This window comes from Mastigoproctus giganteus, chromosome 8 (assembly GCF_048544385.1).
Source record: "Mastigoproctus giganteus isolate SK-2022 chromosome 8, ASM4854438v1, whole genome shotgun sequence".
In the NCBI taxonomy this organism is placed as follows: Eukaryota; Metazoa; Arthropoda; class Arachnida; order Uropygi; family Thelyphonidae; genus Mastigoproctus; species Mastigoproctus giganteus.
Window position 1 is genome coordinate 216,473,952 of NC_143582.1, and position 18,552 is coordinate 216,492,503.

Sequence of the window (18,552 nt, forward strand, 5' to 3'; positions counted from 1 at the left end):
AATGCTGTGCACATCCATCTATAATCTGCCAAGCCCAACTTATTTTTTCTGACAGAATTTTTGGGTGCCTCAATTACCATTCACCCCACAAACGCTGATTATTCATTCTGATTCCTTTTACTTTAAAGGTTGCATTTGTGTATAATTTTGCTATGATATTCCTTAACAGACTTCTTAATTTGGAATCTTCTTTTTGATCACTTTTGGCTTAAAAAAAGTCTTCCATCGTATAAACTTTGTTTGTTACCTCCAATTGTTCTTCCAACTCTATGAATCACTCAGAAATTTTTGACTTAGTTGATTTCTCCAATCTAACTTTCCTAAAAATAAAGTAATTTTTTTTTTTGGTAATTTTGATGTTCACAGCTCTTTCACTTATTGTTGGCATATAGTTCTCTCATAAAAATATCAGCAATGTTATCAATTTGGCATAGTCTGCTTGGACCTATCATAATCAGGTTTTGAAAAAGGGCAGTTGCTACAAGAGTACTGCTAACTATTTTCATTTATATAGTATTCTCATTTTATTATTCTTTAATCAATTAGTTTGTTTGAAAAGATTTTTAAATTGGTTAGGCCAATTAAATAAATGAAAATTAACAGTAAGGAAAACTGCCATGATACTTCATTAAGGTAAAGGTTTTCCCTTCAAACCTGGATATGATTCATATCTATACTGAATGTTTTCTTCTTTCTTAAAGTTACTTATTTAAATAGAGAAACAATTATAATAGAATCAAAGTGGGTTTGGAAACTTCACCTTTAAAAATGATTATTTGGGAAAATATTTAACCTTGTGCATATTCAGAGTTAAGTGTATTTTTTACCATTTAGAATTATTTTGTTATTTTATTTTGCTTTGAATATACCTAGGTATATAAACTTGAAATACAATTTTCTTTATATTATTAATTTATTATTTCTGTATTATAAAATGAAACTCAGTTAGAAAAATAGAGGAGGAAGCATTTCACCCCTGATCTGACACATACAACTGTTATCTTTGCCAGTCAGAAGTGTCAATTTTCTTCTTTGCAGGAATAAACAGAGATGCCCTTAACAATTTACATGTGATTGCAGCTTTTATGGAAACTAAATTATATGGGGAACACTCCTCACTTTACAGAAAAGTTGTAGTAGATACATCAAGTAGACCTGAATAATATTTTAATGTTTTACTAATAAATCAAGTGCATCTCATGTGATAAATACTAAGTGTTTAAAACTGAACAGAAGGTGGCCTCATCCCTCTGCCTATACACCAATAATACACAGGCAGGTTGCTCCATCTTATTGATAGCTGGTGAATGAGATACCTACAAATTGTTAATAATAATAATAAATCAATTTAATGATTCACTACACTAGTACAATGACCAACCCTGTACAGCATAAGTGCCAGATGTGCTAAAGCTTTATTCAAAACTAGCATATTTAGTTCTCTATGTTACATATTTGTAACACAGAGAACTAAATATGTAAATACTAATATCCAGCTATCAGTTAATCAATAAACAATAATACAAGGTGCTACCGAATTCCCGAAATTTGAAGGTCGTGCGGGAACTATGTCTAGTACGAACTTGTGGTGCTAGATAACACTGCATGCATCCCTTGTGAATCAGTGTGCCACGTGGCATCGGGCTGGATAGAGTCATTGAATATTTATGCGCAGTTCTTTGGCGGTGCATTTTGCATAGTTTGCAATTGTTGTGATGGCTGATGTGAGCAAGCAATGTGCTTGCATCAAGTTTTGTTGCCTTCTTAATGATACAGCAGCATAAACCCATAAGAAGTTGAAACAAGCTCTTGGTGACAATGCTTTAGGTCAGACGCAGACCTACTACTGGTTTAACCATCTTAAAAATGGTAGAATGTTGGTTGATGACGATGATCGCTCTACGTGTCCATCATTGAGCACCACCCTGGAAAATGTTGCAAAACTTTGGGTGGTGATCTATGAAGACTGCAGATGGACCATCCACGACGTTTGTGGCATTGCAGGACTATCGTACGGCACGTATCAGCAGATTTTGTTAGAAGAGTTGAACATGAGAAGGATTGCGGCCAAGTTCGTGCCACAGTTATGAGTAAAGACCAAAAGAAGCAGCGCAAGGAAGTTAGATCTTCAAGAATGGGCCAGGAGTGATCAAAACTTCCTTTCTACGGTCATCACTTGTGACGCGAGTTGGGTATATGGGTATGACCCAGAAACCATGCAACAATCAGTGGAAGAGCCCATCTTTGCCCAGCCTGAAGAAAGCCCTACAAGTGAGGAGCAATGTGAAGTCCACACTGATCTGTTTTTTGGGCATTGATGGGATTATCCATAGGGAATTTGTCCCTCCTGGCCAGACTGTCAACACAAAGTTCTACTGCGAGGTCCTGAGGCAGTTAAGGGAAGCCATCAGGAGGAAATGTCCAGAGAAGTGGCACACAAAGAACTGGGTCCATCATGACAATGCACCAGCCTACACATCTCTCGCTGTGGCACAGTTTTTGGCATCCAACAGCATGACAATCGTCCCCCACCCCCTTGTTCTCCAGACTTAGCCTCCTGAGACTTCTTCCTCTTCCCAAGAATGAAAATCAAGCTGAAGGGTTGAAGATTTGGCAGCGAAGAGCAGTGGTTTTCAACCTTTTTTTAATAATGGCACCCCTAAGTAATTTATTTTATTTTGCAGCACTCCTACTCAATTTTCTGCCTGTTAGATCTGATTCTGTGTGTCTGTGTAATATTAAAAAATATGTTATATGATAGTTATTACTACAATAATATAATTATAAAAATTACATTTCACAATACAAATTATATATATACAGTATACAATAATTTTATTCTTTATATAGAGGTACTAAATAAACATCAATTATAGATCACCACAAAATTAAAAAGATACTGTACACCCTTTTATAATGAAATAAACATATAAATTTTAAAAAATAATAAGTAACTTAAACCCAAAATACACAGCACCTTAGGATGCCGCGGCACCCCGGTTGAAAACCACTGGCGTAGAGGAAAAATCAAACCTATTCACAGGCGGTGCTGAACACTATGATGAAGGACTTCCAGGACACATTCAAATCATGGGAGAAGCAATGGGATTGGTGTTTATGCTCTCAAGGGGAATACTTCAAAGGTGACGGTGGCAAATAAAACCCAGGGTGAGTCCAAATACATTTTGGGTAGCACCTCATATGTTATTATTAGCATAAAGACAGAGATAAAAAAAAAAAAAAAAAAAAATTAACTACTTCAAACATTGCTGAGTGCAGAAAATATTTGGCAAGGCAGACTAAATACCATACAGTTAGTTTGTTGTTGTTATTTTGGTTTTTAGGAGCATTAGCAACTAAGGCCATATTGCTCCATATGCGGTGGTCATTTCCTGACCTTTCCGCATCCTCCGTATTTGGTGGTGACGGGCTTGAACCTCAGTCTAATCAAGAAGCGTGTGCTACGCACTGCTGCTCCTTCCCACCTGGCTACGGAGGCGCCTAGTTAGTTTGTCTTGCTGTTAGTCTACAAATTATAAACTGTTTATATTTTTTGTCATCAGCATAAAGAGAAAGTAATAAACCCATTAATCAATGGAATTAGACAGTTTGGAAAAATCCACTTAAAGAAAATTTAAAGGTAATGAAAAATTAAAATATTTATATCCTGTGCTTTTTATATCAAGTTCAACTAATCTGTAAAGTGGGGAGTATGATGAAGCAACCTCTCTTCTTGAACACTGAAGCAGTGAGGCAAAATACTTTGAAGCAGGTGGTGTGACCCATCATCAGACTGCTCTGGAATAAATCTTCAAAAATAATATGCACCATTTCTTTTCAAATGACATAAATATTAAACTGGTTTTAGCATTATTAACACATTAACAACTGTAAAATTAAGGAAAGAATTGATTTATGGAACCACCAACTTTTTTTTTTTTTTATTATGGTGCCTAAAGTTTGTACTTATCCACTCACATGACAAATATAGAAAAAATTACTTTTGTCTTAAGTTTTTTTTGTGAGATACATACCATGTGTCAAGAGGTTCAACTGTAATCTAAATTTTAAAAAAGTCACTTCTGGCCGTAAGACACAATATGTCTCATATCTTGTCTTTAACTGCTCATTTACATTATGCCTTTCTTTCTCCATTTGATATGAGCTAGTGAAGTTGCATGCTGTAGTAAAAATAGTAATTATGTCAACTCATGAAGAAAAAGTGTAATTACAGTGTGAAGTATTCTTTTAATTCCTTGGGCCATCAAATTGAAACATTTAAATGTTAAAATGCATTGCAAGTGTTGTAAGCAACATCTCAGAGTGTAAACTGATCGACAGTCCTGAAATATATTGTTTGTTGCGATTTTTGTGATTGGCACAAACCTAAAAAGTAGTAATATGTGGACTTTCTTTTATAAGAACATTGATTGAGGTAACACCATTTTCATTTTTCAAAGCAAAAGTATTTATATGCACATGACCAAAATTTGAATATTCAGTTTGGAGTATAAATACTTTTATAAATTTTACAATTTTAAATTTGTTATGTAAGGTATTTCAAAATAAGGTTGTTCCTTATTTTGAAATATGCTTCATTATATGTGCATTCCTCTATTTTTGAAACCATTAATATAATTTTTTCCTAAAATATAATAAGGGATGTTCAATAAAGCAGCCTAATTATCTATTAGACAGGTTCACATAACTGCAAGATAAAACCATATTTGGGTTCCCCAGGACACCAACTTGAAACCTTTATATGATACACTGTTGTTGTTTGTTTGTTTTTTAGGAGCATTAGCAACTAAGGCCATATTGCTCCGGGGATATGTGGTGGTCATTCTCTGACCTTTCCGCATCCTCCGTATTTGGTGGTGACGGGCTCGAACCCCGGTCTAATCAAGAAGCGTGTACTATGCACTGCTGCTCCTGCCCACCTGGCTATGGAGGCGCCTTATATGATACAATGTACAGTGAGAATTGACTGATGTCTCACAGAAGTTAAATGAATAAACAGAATATGATATGGTATGCAAGTCTCATGGCCTGTTGAACTGAAAAGGCAGAGATATGACTAGTATTCATGGTGGTTAATTTGTTAATCCTTGGCCTTTTCTTGACATTACAAAACTGGTGATGTGACTGTCATTGCACTGTAACTACAATGAAACTTGATTATCTGCTAATAACAGGGAGTGGGATGTCAGAAAAAAAAAATAATAAAAAACCTTATTCACAGGAAATTCACAATTAATATACAACAGAGGCATATATAATCAGCTAAAAAATAAATTAATCACTTCATTCACAGGAAATGCAAATGCATGATTTGTATGTACAGTGCTGTATATACACTTACCCACAAGAGAAATTTATCTATGTATGTAATTCAATATTAGCTTTTTTTTCCCCTCTTATTCAAATTTTTTTTGCACACACCATTTCTAATTTTATAAATATAAAATGATAAATTCTCATATGGTTGACATTTCATAATAAAAACATCTGTAAAGGGTGGAAAAACAGTGTGACATTTTACTGTTGATTCAATAAAAATATTTGTATGCAATGTAGAGAGAAGTTTGCAGATTATGGACCCATGGTATGTTTATTTTATAAATACAAATAAAAACAATCTCTACTGTTTATGACAAGTCAACATTCAACAATCCACTAGCTTCGAAGAAAAAAAAAATAAAAATTATAATGCTTTCAAGATAAAAATGATAAAAAAAAATAAAATAAATAAACAAAACAAAACAAGTATGGATAATAAAATGACTGGTTGATCAGATTGTTGTTGCTGTGGAATTTAACGACACAAAGGCTGCTAGAGCCATATTGTGTCTTTTTATAATGGTTAATATGAAGTACGAACTTTATTGTAATAACTATTATATTTTATGATATATTCCTATATGATTTAGGAAAGTAAACAGTTCTTTCTTATTAGGATCATCTCCCAAGATTCTGTAATAATGTTAGTGATGGCTGTGCATTAGCAAATGATTTAAAGGTGGTCGAGTGGATATTGAGAAGGTAGAGACAGTCCACTAATAAATGATGAACAGTCAGTTATACATGACATGATGTGTATTGGGGAGCACTGTCATTCATTAATAGATACAGGTGAGTGAGGTGAGTATGCCCGATCTTTACCCTTCCTAAAACTATTTCTTCTCACCCGCTTTTCTGGAAGCTGGAGAGCCACAGCTTTGGGTTTGGTTTTATTCGGTAAAGTTTGTTTCCCTGATAACCTCTCCAGAATGGTTGATCAGGGCACGGAGAATTGGGGGTTCCACTGCATAACTAATGGCAACATTATGCAAACTGCTGTCACTTTATTTGCCATATACAATGCATGCACATCAGAGGGTAAAATATTTTTAATGTCAGAATCCATAAATATTTTAAGAGACTGGCCCATTTCGGAAAGAGAATTATGATCTATCAAAGTAGTGAATGAGCTGCAAAGGTTATAGAATGAATGATTCTCTCATTTCTACAGCTCATTCACCAACCATTAACGTATTATTGATTACTGCTGATTATTCACTACCTGTTACTTTATTTGCAACATACATATCAATATGTAAAACATTTTTCACGTTGGGATGCATAAATATTTTGGGAGACTAGCCCACTTTGGAAAGAGAATCAGGATCTATCACTGTAATGGTTGGTGAATGAACTGTAGAGGTCAGAGAATAAATGACTCATATTGTAAAAAAATTAAAAAAAAAAAAAAATTACTCACTTATAGTAATTTAAAAGTTATACTTAAAAACAGCTTTTCCTCACCCATGCACTATCTGAGTACACTGCTAATATCAATCATGATATAATGATATCATATCTGCAGTAAAGATCAGTTAACTTGAACCCACATAATTCAAACTTCACATTTTTTGGTCCACTGAAATTCACGTTGTTTCCAGACCAGACCAGAGAAGTTTATAACTAATCATTTTGAGAATGAATACAATTGTTAATTTTATTCAAATTTAGTGGAGATGCAAACTTGAACCACAGTCTCACACAAAAACTACTACAATCTCATGTGACCACTAGGCTGATAAGATTTTATCTTATTACAATTATCAATGATTACTTATCTCATAAAATTATTATCCAGAAATTTATCTGTTTAAGGGGGAGGGAAAATAAATGTACAATGATGAATATAATGGGGAAACTGCATAATCTATCTTCCCAATTTCAGTTACATTAAAAGCAATAAGGGAGTATTCAGAGCTTTAATCATTTACTTGTAATGCTTTGTGTGAAATACTTACAACAATAGTAATTTAAAATACACATTAACAAAGTTACCATATATGATTTCTCCTCTGCAAGGATCAGTATGCTGAAGTCCTTGCCAGTAGAAAAAGGAAACACACTATGTCGTTCTTCTGTACCCCATTGTTGAGCTGTACGAGTGTTGCACACCACAACCCTTTGATTAAATCGAATACTAATATGCAATGGTAAATCAACTGTGGTACTTTCCTTTTCGAAGTCTGATGCCAAATTTACTTCAAACCTATATGAAACCAGTTATGAAGAAAGTTAAAAAAGCTGAAATTACAATAAAAATTTTGTTCAAAAAACAATAAGAATAAGGCTAGCAAACTACTTTCACTCCAAAAAGCATTCAGAGCTATATTTGAATGAATTTCAAATTAAACATTTTAAATAAGGACAACTGTTTTTAATTAGTACAAATATTACTAGAAAAACAAAAAATTTAGACAATTAACATTTCATTAATTACTTGTATACAAAATGTATTATATATACACCAATATATTTTGTTAAATTATTAACATATTAAAATATATTTCACACACACAAACCACTTAATGAAACACAAACATGGATTACTCAATACAGTAAAATTTAACTGAAAAGAAAAATACAAATCTTTAAGAAGGCTTCAAATCATTGAGTATCCTGGGGTAGTTTACCACCAATGTAATCAGGATGTGGCTAGTGGTAACCATCATTACTTTCTTTATACTGACCGAAACATAAGGCATTTGTCCAGGCTTCCGTCCAGGGACAGACCATGGCAAGGGTTTAGCAACCCCAGACAACTATATTCCCCTTCTTCCAATTGCTTTCTACTGTCCTTAATAACTACAACTTATTTCTCGTGCGCGACTAGGCCAGTCGAAAGCAATATCGAGATGCTATTCCTCTGCTATTGTTCCTTTTTTCTTCTTAAAGTTTAGTGCCTTTTCTACACTACCTTGTTAGTCATTGATTCTCCCTTTGCCTCATTTGTTTAATTGCTTACTTCCCCGTCACACGGGTACAGTTCACTTTGATGATTTCACATCTTCTTCTCCCCCCCCCCACCACCACTCAGGGTTACTTCAACTGATATAAATATACTGTACAGAGAACTATTGGCCTTCATCTTTGGGTCTCCGATGTTGCTCTGTAATCACCACATGTAGCTAACTTCACCGATTCTGGTCTAAGCAAACAGTAAGTTGGCATTAACCTCACTTTATTCTGTTATCTAAAGTTACTTTGTTTATCATACTGTATTTTGTCTTCTTTCTGAATTAAAACTTTCATTCATTTTTTCCTTTAACTAGTATTTAATTGGCATTATTTTAGCTTTTCAACTCTATTTTATACTTATATATTTATTTATGTTTGAATTTTATTCCTTCCTTTTTGGCCTCTGTCGGGTTGGCTATGACGTATACGTTTCGCATGTATACATCGTATCCCCAAGGGCTCACATCTGGTGAGTATGGGCTTGGCATACCCAGGGTCCTGAGCTGAGCTGGATATCACCATTCTTCTCTTTCTTGGTGATTTCCTTTTAGCTCTCTCTCTCTCAGGGTAACTCTTTTTTTTTTTTTTTTTTTTTTGGCTGGTGCAGCATAAGCCTCAGGCTTCTTTGCACCATATGACTAATAATAATAATAACAGAAACAGAGACCCTGCTTATTATGGTGGCTCCTATGGTTTTGTTTGCCGACCCTCTGATGAAGAAAGCCCTAGAACCCAATACTTTAGGTACCATCGTTATTATCATTATTTTTATGTTAATCTAATTTAATTTCAGGTTTTCTGCTTTCACTTTGCTGGCTTTCTCAATTTTTTCCATGGTAATTACAATTGACAGGTCAGCACTCCTACCCAATACACTGAAAATAAACATTTGCCTATATTTCATTATGGTTGCCAGGTATTTCTACTAACTTTTTTACTTTTTTTTTTATTTAGGAGCATTAGCAACTAAGGCCATATTGCTCCAGGGACATGCGGTAGTCATTCCCTGACCTTTCTGCATCCTCCGTATTTGGTGATCATGGGCTCGAACCCCGGTCTAATCAAGAAGCGTGTGCTATGCACTGCTGCTCCTGCCCACCTGGCTACAGAGGCACCAACTATAACTAGTAGTGCCCCGGTTCCACAACCCAGTTTAATAATTTAATACTTTTTCTTGCTTGCTTAGTCGTTCAGTAATGTTATTAAATCCTATTATTTTTATCAATATTATATATATATATAAATAATGTGTGGTTTGTAGAATAAATAAAGTGTCTGTGAAAATGGAAATGAAAAGTACACATGGTGCCTGAACTAAGAGAAGTTTAGGGGATAGTAGAAAGTAGAAGTGAAGTAGTGGTTAAACAGATGAAAGAATTTGAAAAAAACTTAGTACAAAAAATGAACTATGACAGAGGAAAAAACAAACAAAAAAAAACAAAACAAAGGAATATATAAGTAAATAATACTTATTAACTAAATAATAATTATTAATACTTATATTAATAATACACTATATTCAGATTTGGGAGGGCAATTTTAGCAAGAATCAGGGGATGGCAAATATGCAAAATCTGGCCAGGAAATTCAACATTCTACACTTTTTCATTACCTTTCACCCCTTCCACACTTCACATACATTTGTATTATATTTCACATTACACTTTTGTAAATTTGTATTTATTTTAATTTACATTTTTACACTGCGTAGGGACTACCTTGTCTACTAGTATTATGATAAAAGGCCACATATTTGTCCCCCTTTTTCTAATACTACAAACAAATTTGGAAACGCAGTGCCTGATACATGGTCAGGAGTAGTCCCCTGTTGATCTCCTGGCTACGTATCATATTTTCATCTACTATACTCAAATTTTGCATATTTGCCATCCCCTGATTCAACCACTTGCTAAAATTGCCCTCCCATATACTTATATTAATAATACAGTGTATTATTAATATAAGTATTAATAATTATTATTTAGTTTAATAAGTATTATTTACTTATATATTCCCATGTTTTTTTTTTTTCCTCAGTCCCAGTTCATTTTTGTACTAGGTTTTTCAAATTTTTTCACCTGTTTAACCACTACTTCACTTCTATTTTCTACTATCCCTTAAACTTCTCTTAGTTCAGGCACCATGTGTACTTTTCATTTCCATTTTCACAGACACTATTTATTCTACAAACCACACATTATTTATATCCTTTTGCTTCCTTTACTGCTGCACTCCACTTTTTGGAGCATTAGACATACTTTAACTTTTGTTATTTTCCTTTTTCTGCTTATTTTGTTTCTTAACTGTTACTACTATATATATATATATTTCAAACTATAAAGCTGTAACCATAATCAACTAACGGCCCTAACTGTCCCAATATGTAGCTAAGCCATACTAAATCCAATATTAACAAAATAAACGGCGCCTCCGTAGCCAAGTGGGCAGGAGCAGCAGTGTGTAGCACACGCTTCTTGATTACACTGGGGTTAGAGCCTGTGATCACCAAATACAGAGGAAGCGGAAAGGTCAGGGAATGACCACCGCACATCCCCGGAGCAATATGGCCTTAGTTGCTTAGCTCCTAAAACCAAATAACAACAACAAAATAAGCAATCAATATAATAATCAATATTATCATAATATCATTACTGAATAAGGCTTACATCGAAATGCACATCATCAACAACAACATGAGCTATCTGTTTCTGCTAGTTACATGCCAGCCTTACCATATTCATATATACTAAATATAGTATACATAATAGCTTTAAGATTAAATTTAAGTAGCTAAAAGAGCTAATACAACCAAAATAAATATAAACACGTAATAAAAGATTAGAATAGCAGACTGGCAAAATACAACTGCTAGCCCTACAGATAGCCAAACTCTTAAACATTAATGAAATATTTACACAAGTATTTCTGTTTCCGTAGCAAAATGGACAGGAGGAAAGAATAGTGAGGGCATAAGCCCAAAATTAGGTGAAAAGAATAGGCAACAAGTATAGCAATAGTACCTCAATCTCCCTCGAATTACTCTATTAGATTTTGAGACATAAGATACAAGAGTTAGATAGCATAAAGATAAAAGTAGAGGTAAAGACAGCAAACTACTTCAGAAAATTACACGGGGTGTAAATCCCCGTCCCTTAGCAGGGTTCCTGGTAATTCGTTGTGTAAAGAAACTTGTACTAATCTGATTAAGAACGAAGGACTCTAATACAGAATTAAGGTTAAAGTTAAATGCCATAATAATAGAAAAGCAAACCAAACCTACAGAACATAGCCAAATTAACCAATACAAATGAACAAAGCAAAATTTTACCGATACTATGGAGCAGAGCAAACAGAATGTGGATAGACCCAAGCTGCTGTGTGAAGTGAAAGAAAGTTCAAAGCTCCTACTGTAATATGCAATTACGGAAAAAGGTATCCTCCAATTGAAAGCATTGTGGACAAAAAAAAAAAATAAATAAATAAATAAATTATTCCCGATGACGTGCCTTTCGATATAAGCCTTATTCAGCAACGATATTATGGTAATATTGATTGTTTATTTTGTTAATATTAGATTTAGTATGACTTAGCTATATACTGGGATGGTTAGGGCCCTTAGTTGGTTATGGTTACAGCTTTATAGTTTAAAATAAATATCTCGTATTTTTGCAGGCTTATGTAATGTTCAATCAATTCTGATGGCATTAATCTGTCCTGTCCTGAATTTATCTAAATTATTTGGATATTAGTGTTAATCTGTCCTGTCCTGAATTTATCTAAATTATTTGGATATTAGTGTTTATTTTGCCACACACACACAGGGAGAGAAAGAAAGAAAGAAAGTGCATCACCCCTTAAAATTGTAATTGTCGTCCAAATAACATAAGTATATGGCAATATTTCTTACAGATCGCATCAGATAAGATTGACATGTGTAGGTGATGACGTAATATTGCATCAGCTGTTACTTTCAGCTATATAAGCAGGCTCTGCAAGAGTTGCCGTCATTCCTTGCTTGTGTCAGGGTGGCAAGCTACGTGCAGTTGATGCCACGAAGAAAGAGTGCTACTGTTCCTTTATGTGAGGAAGGATGTTCTTCCCATCATATTGCTTATAGAGCGTCTTGTAGTCAGTCGACAGTGAGTAGATCTCTTTCCAAACTCAAGAATACTGGTTCTGCTGATAGGAAAAAAAGGAAACAGATGCAAACGAGTCTCTACACCAAAACAAGACAGCATTTTGAAGCATTTATGCCTTAAAAACTGTAAAGCTTCTTTGCCTGAGCTGAAAAGAGAATGGGAAGAACATACAAGAGTGGTAGCAAATGCAGTAACAGTCAGAAGATGTCTCTTCAAAAATGGACTTGTAGTCCGTCATCCTAAAAAGAAGCCCCTCCTCACATAAAAAATGAAAAAGGGCTGATTAATTTGGTGTAAGGAGCATGGCAAATGGATCCCCGAGCAGTGGAAGTCAGTTTTTTCCTCAGATGAGAAGAAATTCAACCTGCATGACTCTGATGGGAGACAAACGATTCGCCGTAGACGGGGTGAAGAATACCATCCAGACTGTATGGTGTCTACAGTGAAATTCCATACCAGCCAAATGATATGGGGGTGCATTTCGTATCACCTGCAGTTTATAAAAGGTTCCATAAATGCAAATGGATACCTGGCTATATTGGAAGGCAAATTGCTGCCAACCATCCGAGACCATTACAACCTGCCAAGCAACTGCTTCTTTCAGGATGACTCTGCTCCTTGTCATTGGGTGAAAAGTGTAAGTAGGCACTTCTGTAGTTACTGTATCTTCATTTCTGCATTAGAGGTTCGACAGTAATGCATTTACATTTGTTACAGGTGAAAAAATGATTGGAAGAATGGTTCATTACAACTGTTAGCTGGTCAGAAAACAGCCCTGGCCAGACCTGAATCCTATAGAGATTTGTTGGTATCGTGTGGAATCTGCAGTTGCCAGAAAGAAACCAAAGACCCTTTGTGAACTTCATAATTCTTGTTTGGAACCACGCATTATCAGTTGATTATCTTCAGATATTGATCTTGTCAATGCCTCGACGGTGTGCTGCTGTCATCAGGGCCAGAGGCAGTGCAAATAAATATTAGTTTGCACCCAGTGAACTTTTCATTTTTTTTCCATTTAAAATGATAAACTGAAACAAAGTGGGGGCTTCTGATAACATTTAAGCCATAATTGTCGTGTTTACCAAAACTGTTGTATAAAGGTTGCAAATGCTCATTTTGGAATATTTTGAGAGCACCTGTCAAATATTACTTAGTTTAACTAAATAATATATTAATAGTAACTACTAATTTTGTTTATATTTCTATTTGTGATGCTAGTCATTAATGTAACATACCATCACGAAAAGGGTTAGAAATGTGAAATTCCTAGGTGATGTACTTTCTTTGAACACCAGTGTACATATATATTTATGATTTTTTAACCACTAATTTTTGTCTTTTATCTCTGTGATGGATAAACTTTCATGTTAATATGCCGTAAATGCTATTGCTGGTTTAACAAGCTGTGTGTAATGCGGTCAGTAACGCAGGTACGGAGGTGATTGGTGTATCCAGACGCCAGATGTGCCTTTCTATAGTGTCCCATAAGTGCTCTATGGGAATGATATCTGGGGGGGGGGCCCAATCAAAATGCTGGAAGTCAGAACTGTGTTCCTCAATCCATTCCTACACAACAAGTGCCTGATGGCTCAGTGCATTGTCATCTTAGAAGACACCATCACCATTCGGGAAAAAGTGTAACATAGCGGGGTGTACACAGTCAGCAAGAAGTTGACGATAGCGGAGACCACTGATACGTTGTTCCACATGCACCAGTGGTCCAAGTTCCTGCCAGTGAAACATGCCCCACACCATACAACCGCCTCCACTGGCCTGCACTTTTGATACCATGCATGATGGATGAAGAACCTCATGTTGTGAACACCAAATCCGTACACAACCATCCATGGTGTGGAGTAAATAACGTGCCTCAATCGACCAGCACACCTTCTTCCAATCTTCTAACATCCAACTTGCATGCGCTTTTCACCAGGCAGGTGTTTTATGCTGATGAAATTTGGTTAGGAGAGGATGCCGTAGGGGTCGTCAGCTGGTGTAGCCCATACGTGCAATGCATGGTCACGCCAGATATTGTTCCAGGTTGGCCCATGTTGTATTGGGGAACCAACTCTTCAACAGTGCTGTGCCTGTACAAGTCATCAGACTCGGTGCTCATCTCTAACATCAACCTTTTGCTGACCTTTGCAGTTTTGCCGTCAGGTCGTTGTTTGACCATTTTGATGCCAATCCTGGTACACTTTAACTATGGCAGCTTTCCAACACCCCACCAGTTCAGCCATTTGAGAAATCGAGGCACCAGCTCGTCAAGCACCCACAATCTGTCCTTTATCAAAGTTCAATAAATCCTTCCTTTTTCCCATCACACTCGGAATTTTACTGCCTACTGAACCACTGGCACCTTATCTATGCTATGTAGGTTGACTAACTCTGCACTCTCGTACCTCACGTGGTCAATGGGTTGCATTCAGTTTTCATAGGGGTGGTCATAATTCAGTGATCACTCAGTGCAGATCAGGAGTGGCCAACTTGTGGCATGCATGACAGGCACAGTTCTTATAAATGGCATACAACCAACGTTAAAAAAAAAAATAAAATAACAATTGATCTCAAAAATCAGAAACAAAAGTCAAACACATAGTTTAATTATTTTCCACTTTTATCAATGGAAATGATGACTTTGGTTTCGATATGATGAGAACCTACAGTTCAGATTTACCTCTTTTAGCATTTATGTAGCACAGGTAAGTAGGGATGTTAGTAAGCTCCTCATAACATTGATTTTGTAAGGGCAAATGCTTATTTGTTAATCTATAAATTTATTTTATAAACAATATTGCTTTAATTTTTTTATTAAAAGTGCTTAGCATAAAATTCCTGGTACTTGTCTCTTATCCTTCTGCCAGTGAAAGTTATAACTAAGTCTAACCTAATCAGTGTTTCTACATAAGTTTAATTGTGACAAAGGGTGCACCACTAGAGTGGTGGCATCAAAACCACTGGCAAGGAGATAATAGACAAGTACCAAATTCCTTTATTCAGTTAGCAAAAACATTTGGTGACACTAAGTGCAGATCAGTAGGGCAGGTATTAATTACAGTAGTTTCTGGATCCACCCTTGGTAGCACATGATGCATTTCCAACATAATATGTGGCAAGATGCAGAAAAAGGTTGTCCATCCCTGATGTAGATTCCATCCTTTACCATGATGACAGAATTTGGAAATGCTGCTACTTTAAATTTGGTAAACGGAACCATTTAGCTCAAGGATGTAAAATTACTGTATTGACTGACCAATAAACCAATTTAATTTTTTTTTTCGTGTGGGAAAGAGCATTTTACTTTTTTTTCAACTTACCAAAATTAGTTTCACCAAGTGAAGAATTTATGCACCATATCAGTAAGAATATTATACAGAAGTAACAGGAATGAAAATTTAATGCTTCGTAATGCTTTATTATAAGTGGAATCATGATTTTATTATAGTCATGTGATAGTTTTGTTTCTTACAGTTAAATATTAAATGTGTCAATTTCTTCAATGGGAATTAAAATAAAAAATAAAAGCAAAAGTAAGTTGCAAAAAAAAAAAGATTTCAGATAATTGAAAAAGTTTTCTGTTTATACTTCGAGATGACCACATAAGGTCACAAAATAGAGAATACAATAATATTACCATATTTAGTAGTCATGCAGACTTGAACCACAGCCACTCCAAGTGTGGGCATCTCTGTACCCTCACACTTGACCATTGCAACTGTCAAACTGGAAATCAGATAACTAGAATTCTACTATATATATTTTTATTTTTTTAAATATTTTTTTGAGCAATACCTGCAAGGTGTAGCATGACCACTAAAAAAAATTGTAATAGTAGAGGCCCTACACCTGACAGGGGTTTTCACTCAAATACCATAAAATTTTATTTAAAAAAAAAAAAAAAAAAAAAAAACTATCCTAGTAATTATGTTAACATTTAGGAAAGTAGAGAAAGTTTCAATCATTAACCCTGAGCCAAAGATGGTTTGGTTTGGTTTTGGTTTTATTGGCGCATTAGCTACGAAGGCTATAATGCGCCAAGACCATGTCATTTATAAAATCCTGAGCCAAAGAATTTCTATGTAAAGGATTTCACATTACACCTGACAGGCATAGCACAATTAATGCTGGGTAAATGAAAGTAACCTAAAAAAAAAAAAAAAAAACCAACACATTCAAAATTATGATTATTCTCATTATGATTAATGAGAAGTATTACTAAAACTTAATTGATGTACTAATTACTAATGTCTACTGAAAATACATACCAATGTGCACCAAATGGCACATGGCCAATGATTTCAATCATCTTCCCAGATTGTAAGACATTCTGAATATCACTCCAATAGGGAACATACTAAATAAAATAATGAAAACAATAGATAAAACAAATATCATTAAAAATATCAAAATAAATTATTAGAATCATCTACAAAACACAGCATTAAAATACAGTAGTAGTAGTAATGGCAAATGATGTAAGAAAGAAGGTATAAAAAAAAAAATCTACAGTTCACCCATCCATACCCTCCAAGAATTTGTCTAGTTCTTCCCTGAATTTATTCAATCCATCCACTTCCACAACAGCCAAACACCCATTGACTGAAGGCAAACTTCCGTACATCTATCCTGCAACCAGCTTGAATTTATGCCCCCTCGTGTGTAGTCTCAGCAAGTGGAAAAATGCCATTAACGTTAATTCAGCATACTCAATCCATTCAAGGCTTTAAACACCTCAATCAGATCTCCCTGGAGGTGCTTAGTCGTGAGACACTGCAATTTTCAGAATAAAAATAATTTTAAATTTTTTTTGAACAACACCTGTGAGGTGTAGCATGGCCACTAAACAAAAAAAGTTATAATAGTGATGGCACCATACCTGACAGGTGTTTTCACTCAAATGCCATAAAATTTTATTTAAAAAAACTATCCTAGTAATTATATTTACATTTAAGAAAGTTTCAATCATTACTCCTGAACCAAAAAATTTCTATGCAAAGATTTTTACACTACAACCTGACAGGCATAGCACAACCACTGCTGGGTTAATGAAAGTAACCCAGCAGAGGTTGTGCTAAAGTAACCTAGAGAAAATAACACATTCAAAGTCATGATTAAGGAGAAGTATTAGTAGAATTTAACTGGTGTACTAATTACTAATGTCTACTGGAAATACATACCAACGGGCACCAAATGGTACACAGTCAATGATTTCAACTATCTTCCCAGAGATTGTAAGACTTTCTGAATATCACTCCAATAGGGAACATACTAAACAAATACTAAAGAACTTACAACCAATGGCTGGCAGTTCAAAATACAGTGAAACTTCCCTTTAACGGACAGCCATGGGGAACGAAAATGTGTCCGTTAGAGAGAAGTGTCCGCTAACAAGAAGTCTGAGGGAGAAAAAAAAAAAAAAAAAAAAAAGAAAAATTGTTAAATGCTTAATGTAAAATTAAATTAAAATATATACAGATTTTGAACAATATTTTTGTAAATAATATACATACAATTGTGCTATGCATATTATGACTTTATCTTAAGAAAAATACATACAGTAATCACTTATTTTCTTCTGCACCTTCTTCCGGCTGATAATTTTGTTTTCAACATTTGTTTGGAGTAAAGAAACCATCGAAATTCCTTCAGTATCTTCTTCAGCGGAGAAAAACATTTTTAAACGATTGATTTGTATGAGCGCTTCTTCTATTTTCATCGGTGGTTCGTCGTTAATATGTTCTTCGACAGAATGACCTTCTTCCATTTCTTCATCTTCATGAGGAACTTCTTGAAAAATATCGATGATAATGTCGTTGATATCTAGAGCACCATCTTCTGTAGTGAGGTTCGAGTCTATATCTTTGTAGCCAGGGTCACTTGTAGCTGAAGTATCGTACGTTATCAATAGATGTTGAAGTTCTTGTTCTTCTTGGTGCTCCACATTGCTGTTCACAACTTCAATTTTTGCGTTTGAGAAGCCAGACTTTACAAAACAGTTCACGACAGTTTGTTTTCTAATTGCGTTTACTGAAGAGGAAATCCACTGAATAGCATCTAGGATGCTGATTTTCTTTGCAAGGTCACTCGCACACGTTACATCATTCATGTTTGCAATGAG

The 18,552-nt window shown here is 34.9% G+C and overlaps 1 protein-coding gene across 1 annotated transcript in view; it reads right to left on the reverse strand.

The window, feature by feature from the left end:
* LOC150082283 (galectin-8-like) overlaps positions 1-18,552 on the reverse strand; it is a 67,688-nt gene that overhangs the window by 38,878 nt on the left and 10,258 nt on the right. Inside the window, exons 2-3 of the mRNA XM_090380472.1 lie at positions 16,700-16,788; positions 7,336-7,546 (exon numbers count right to left, since the gene is read on the reverse strand). Coding sequence (XP_090236598.1) covers positions 7,336-7,546; positions 16,700-16,788 — 300 coding nt within the window. The remainder of the gene's footprint in view (positions 1-7,335; positions 7,547-16,699; positions 16,789-18,552) is intronic.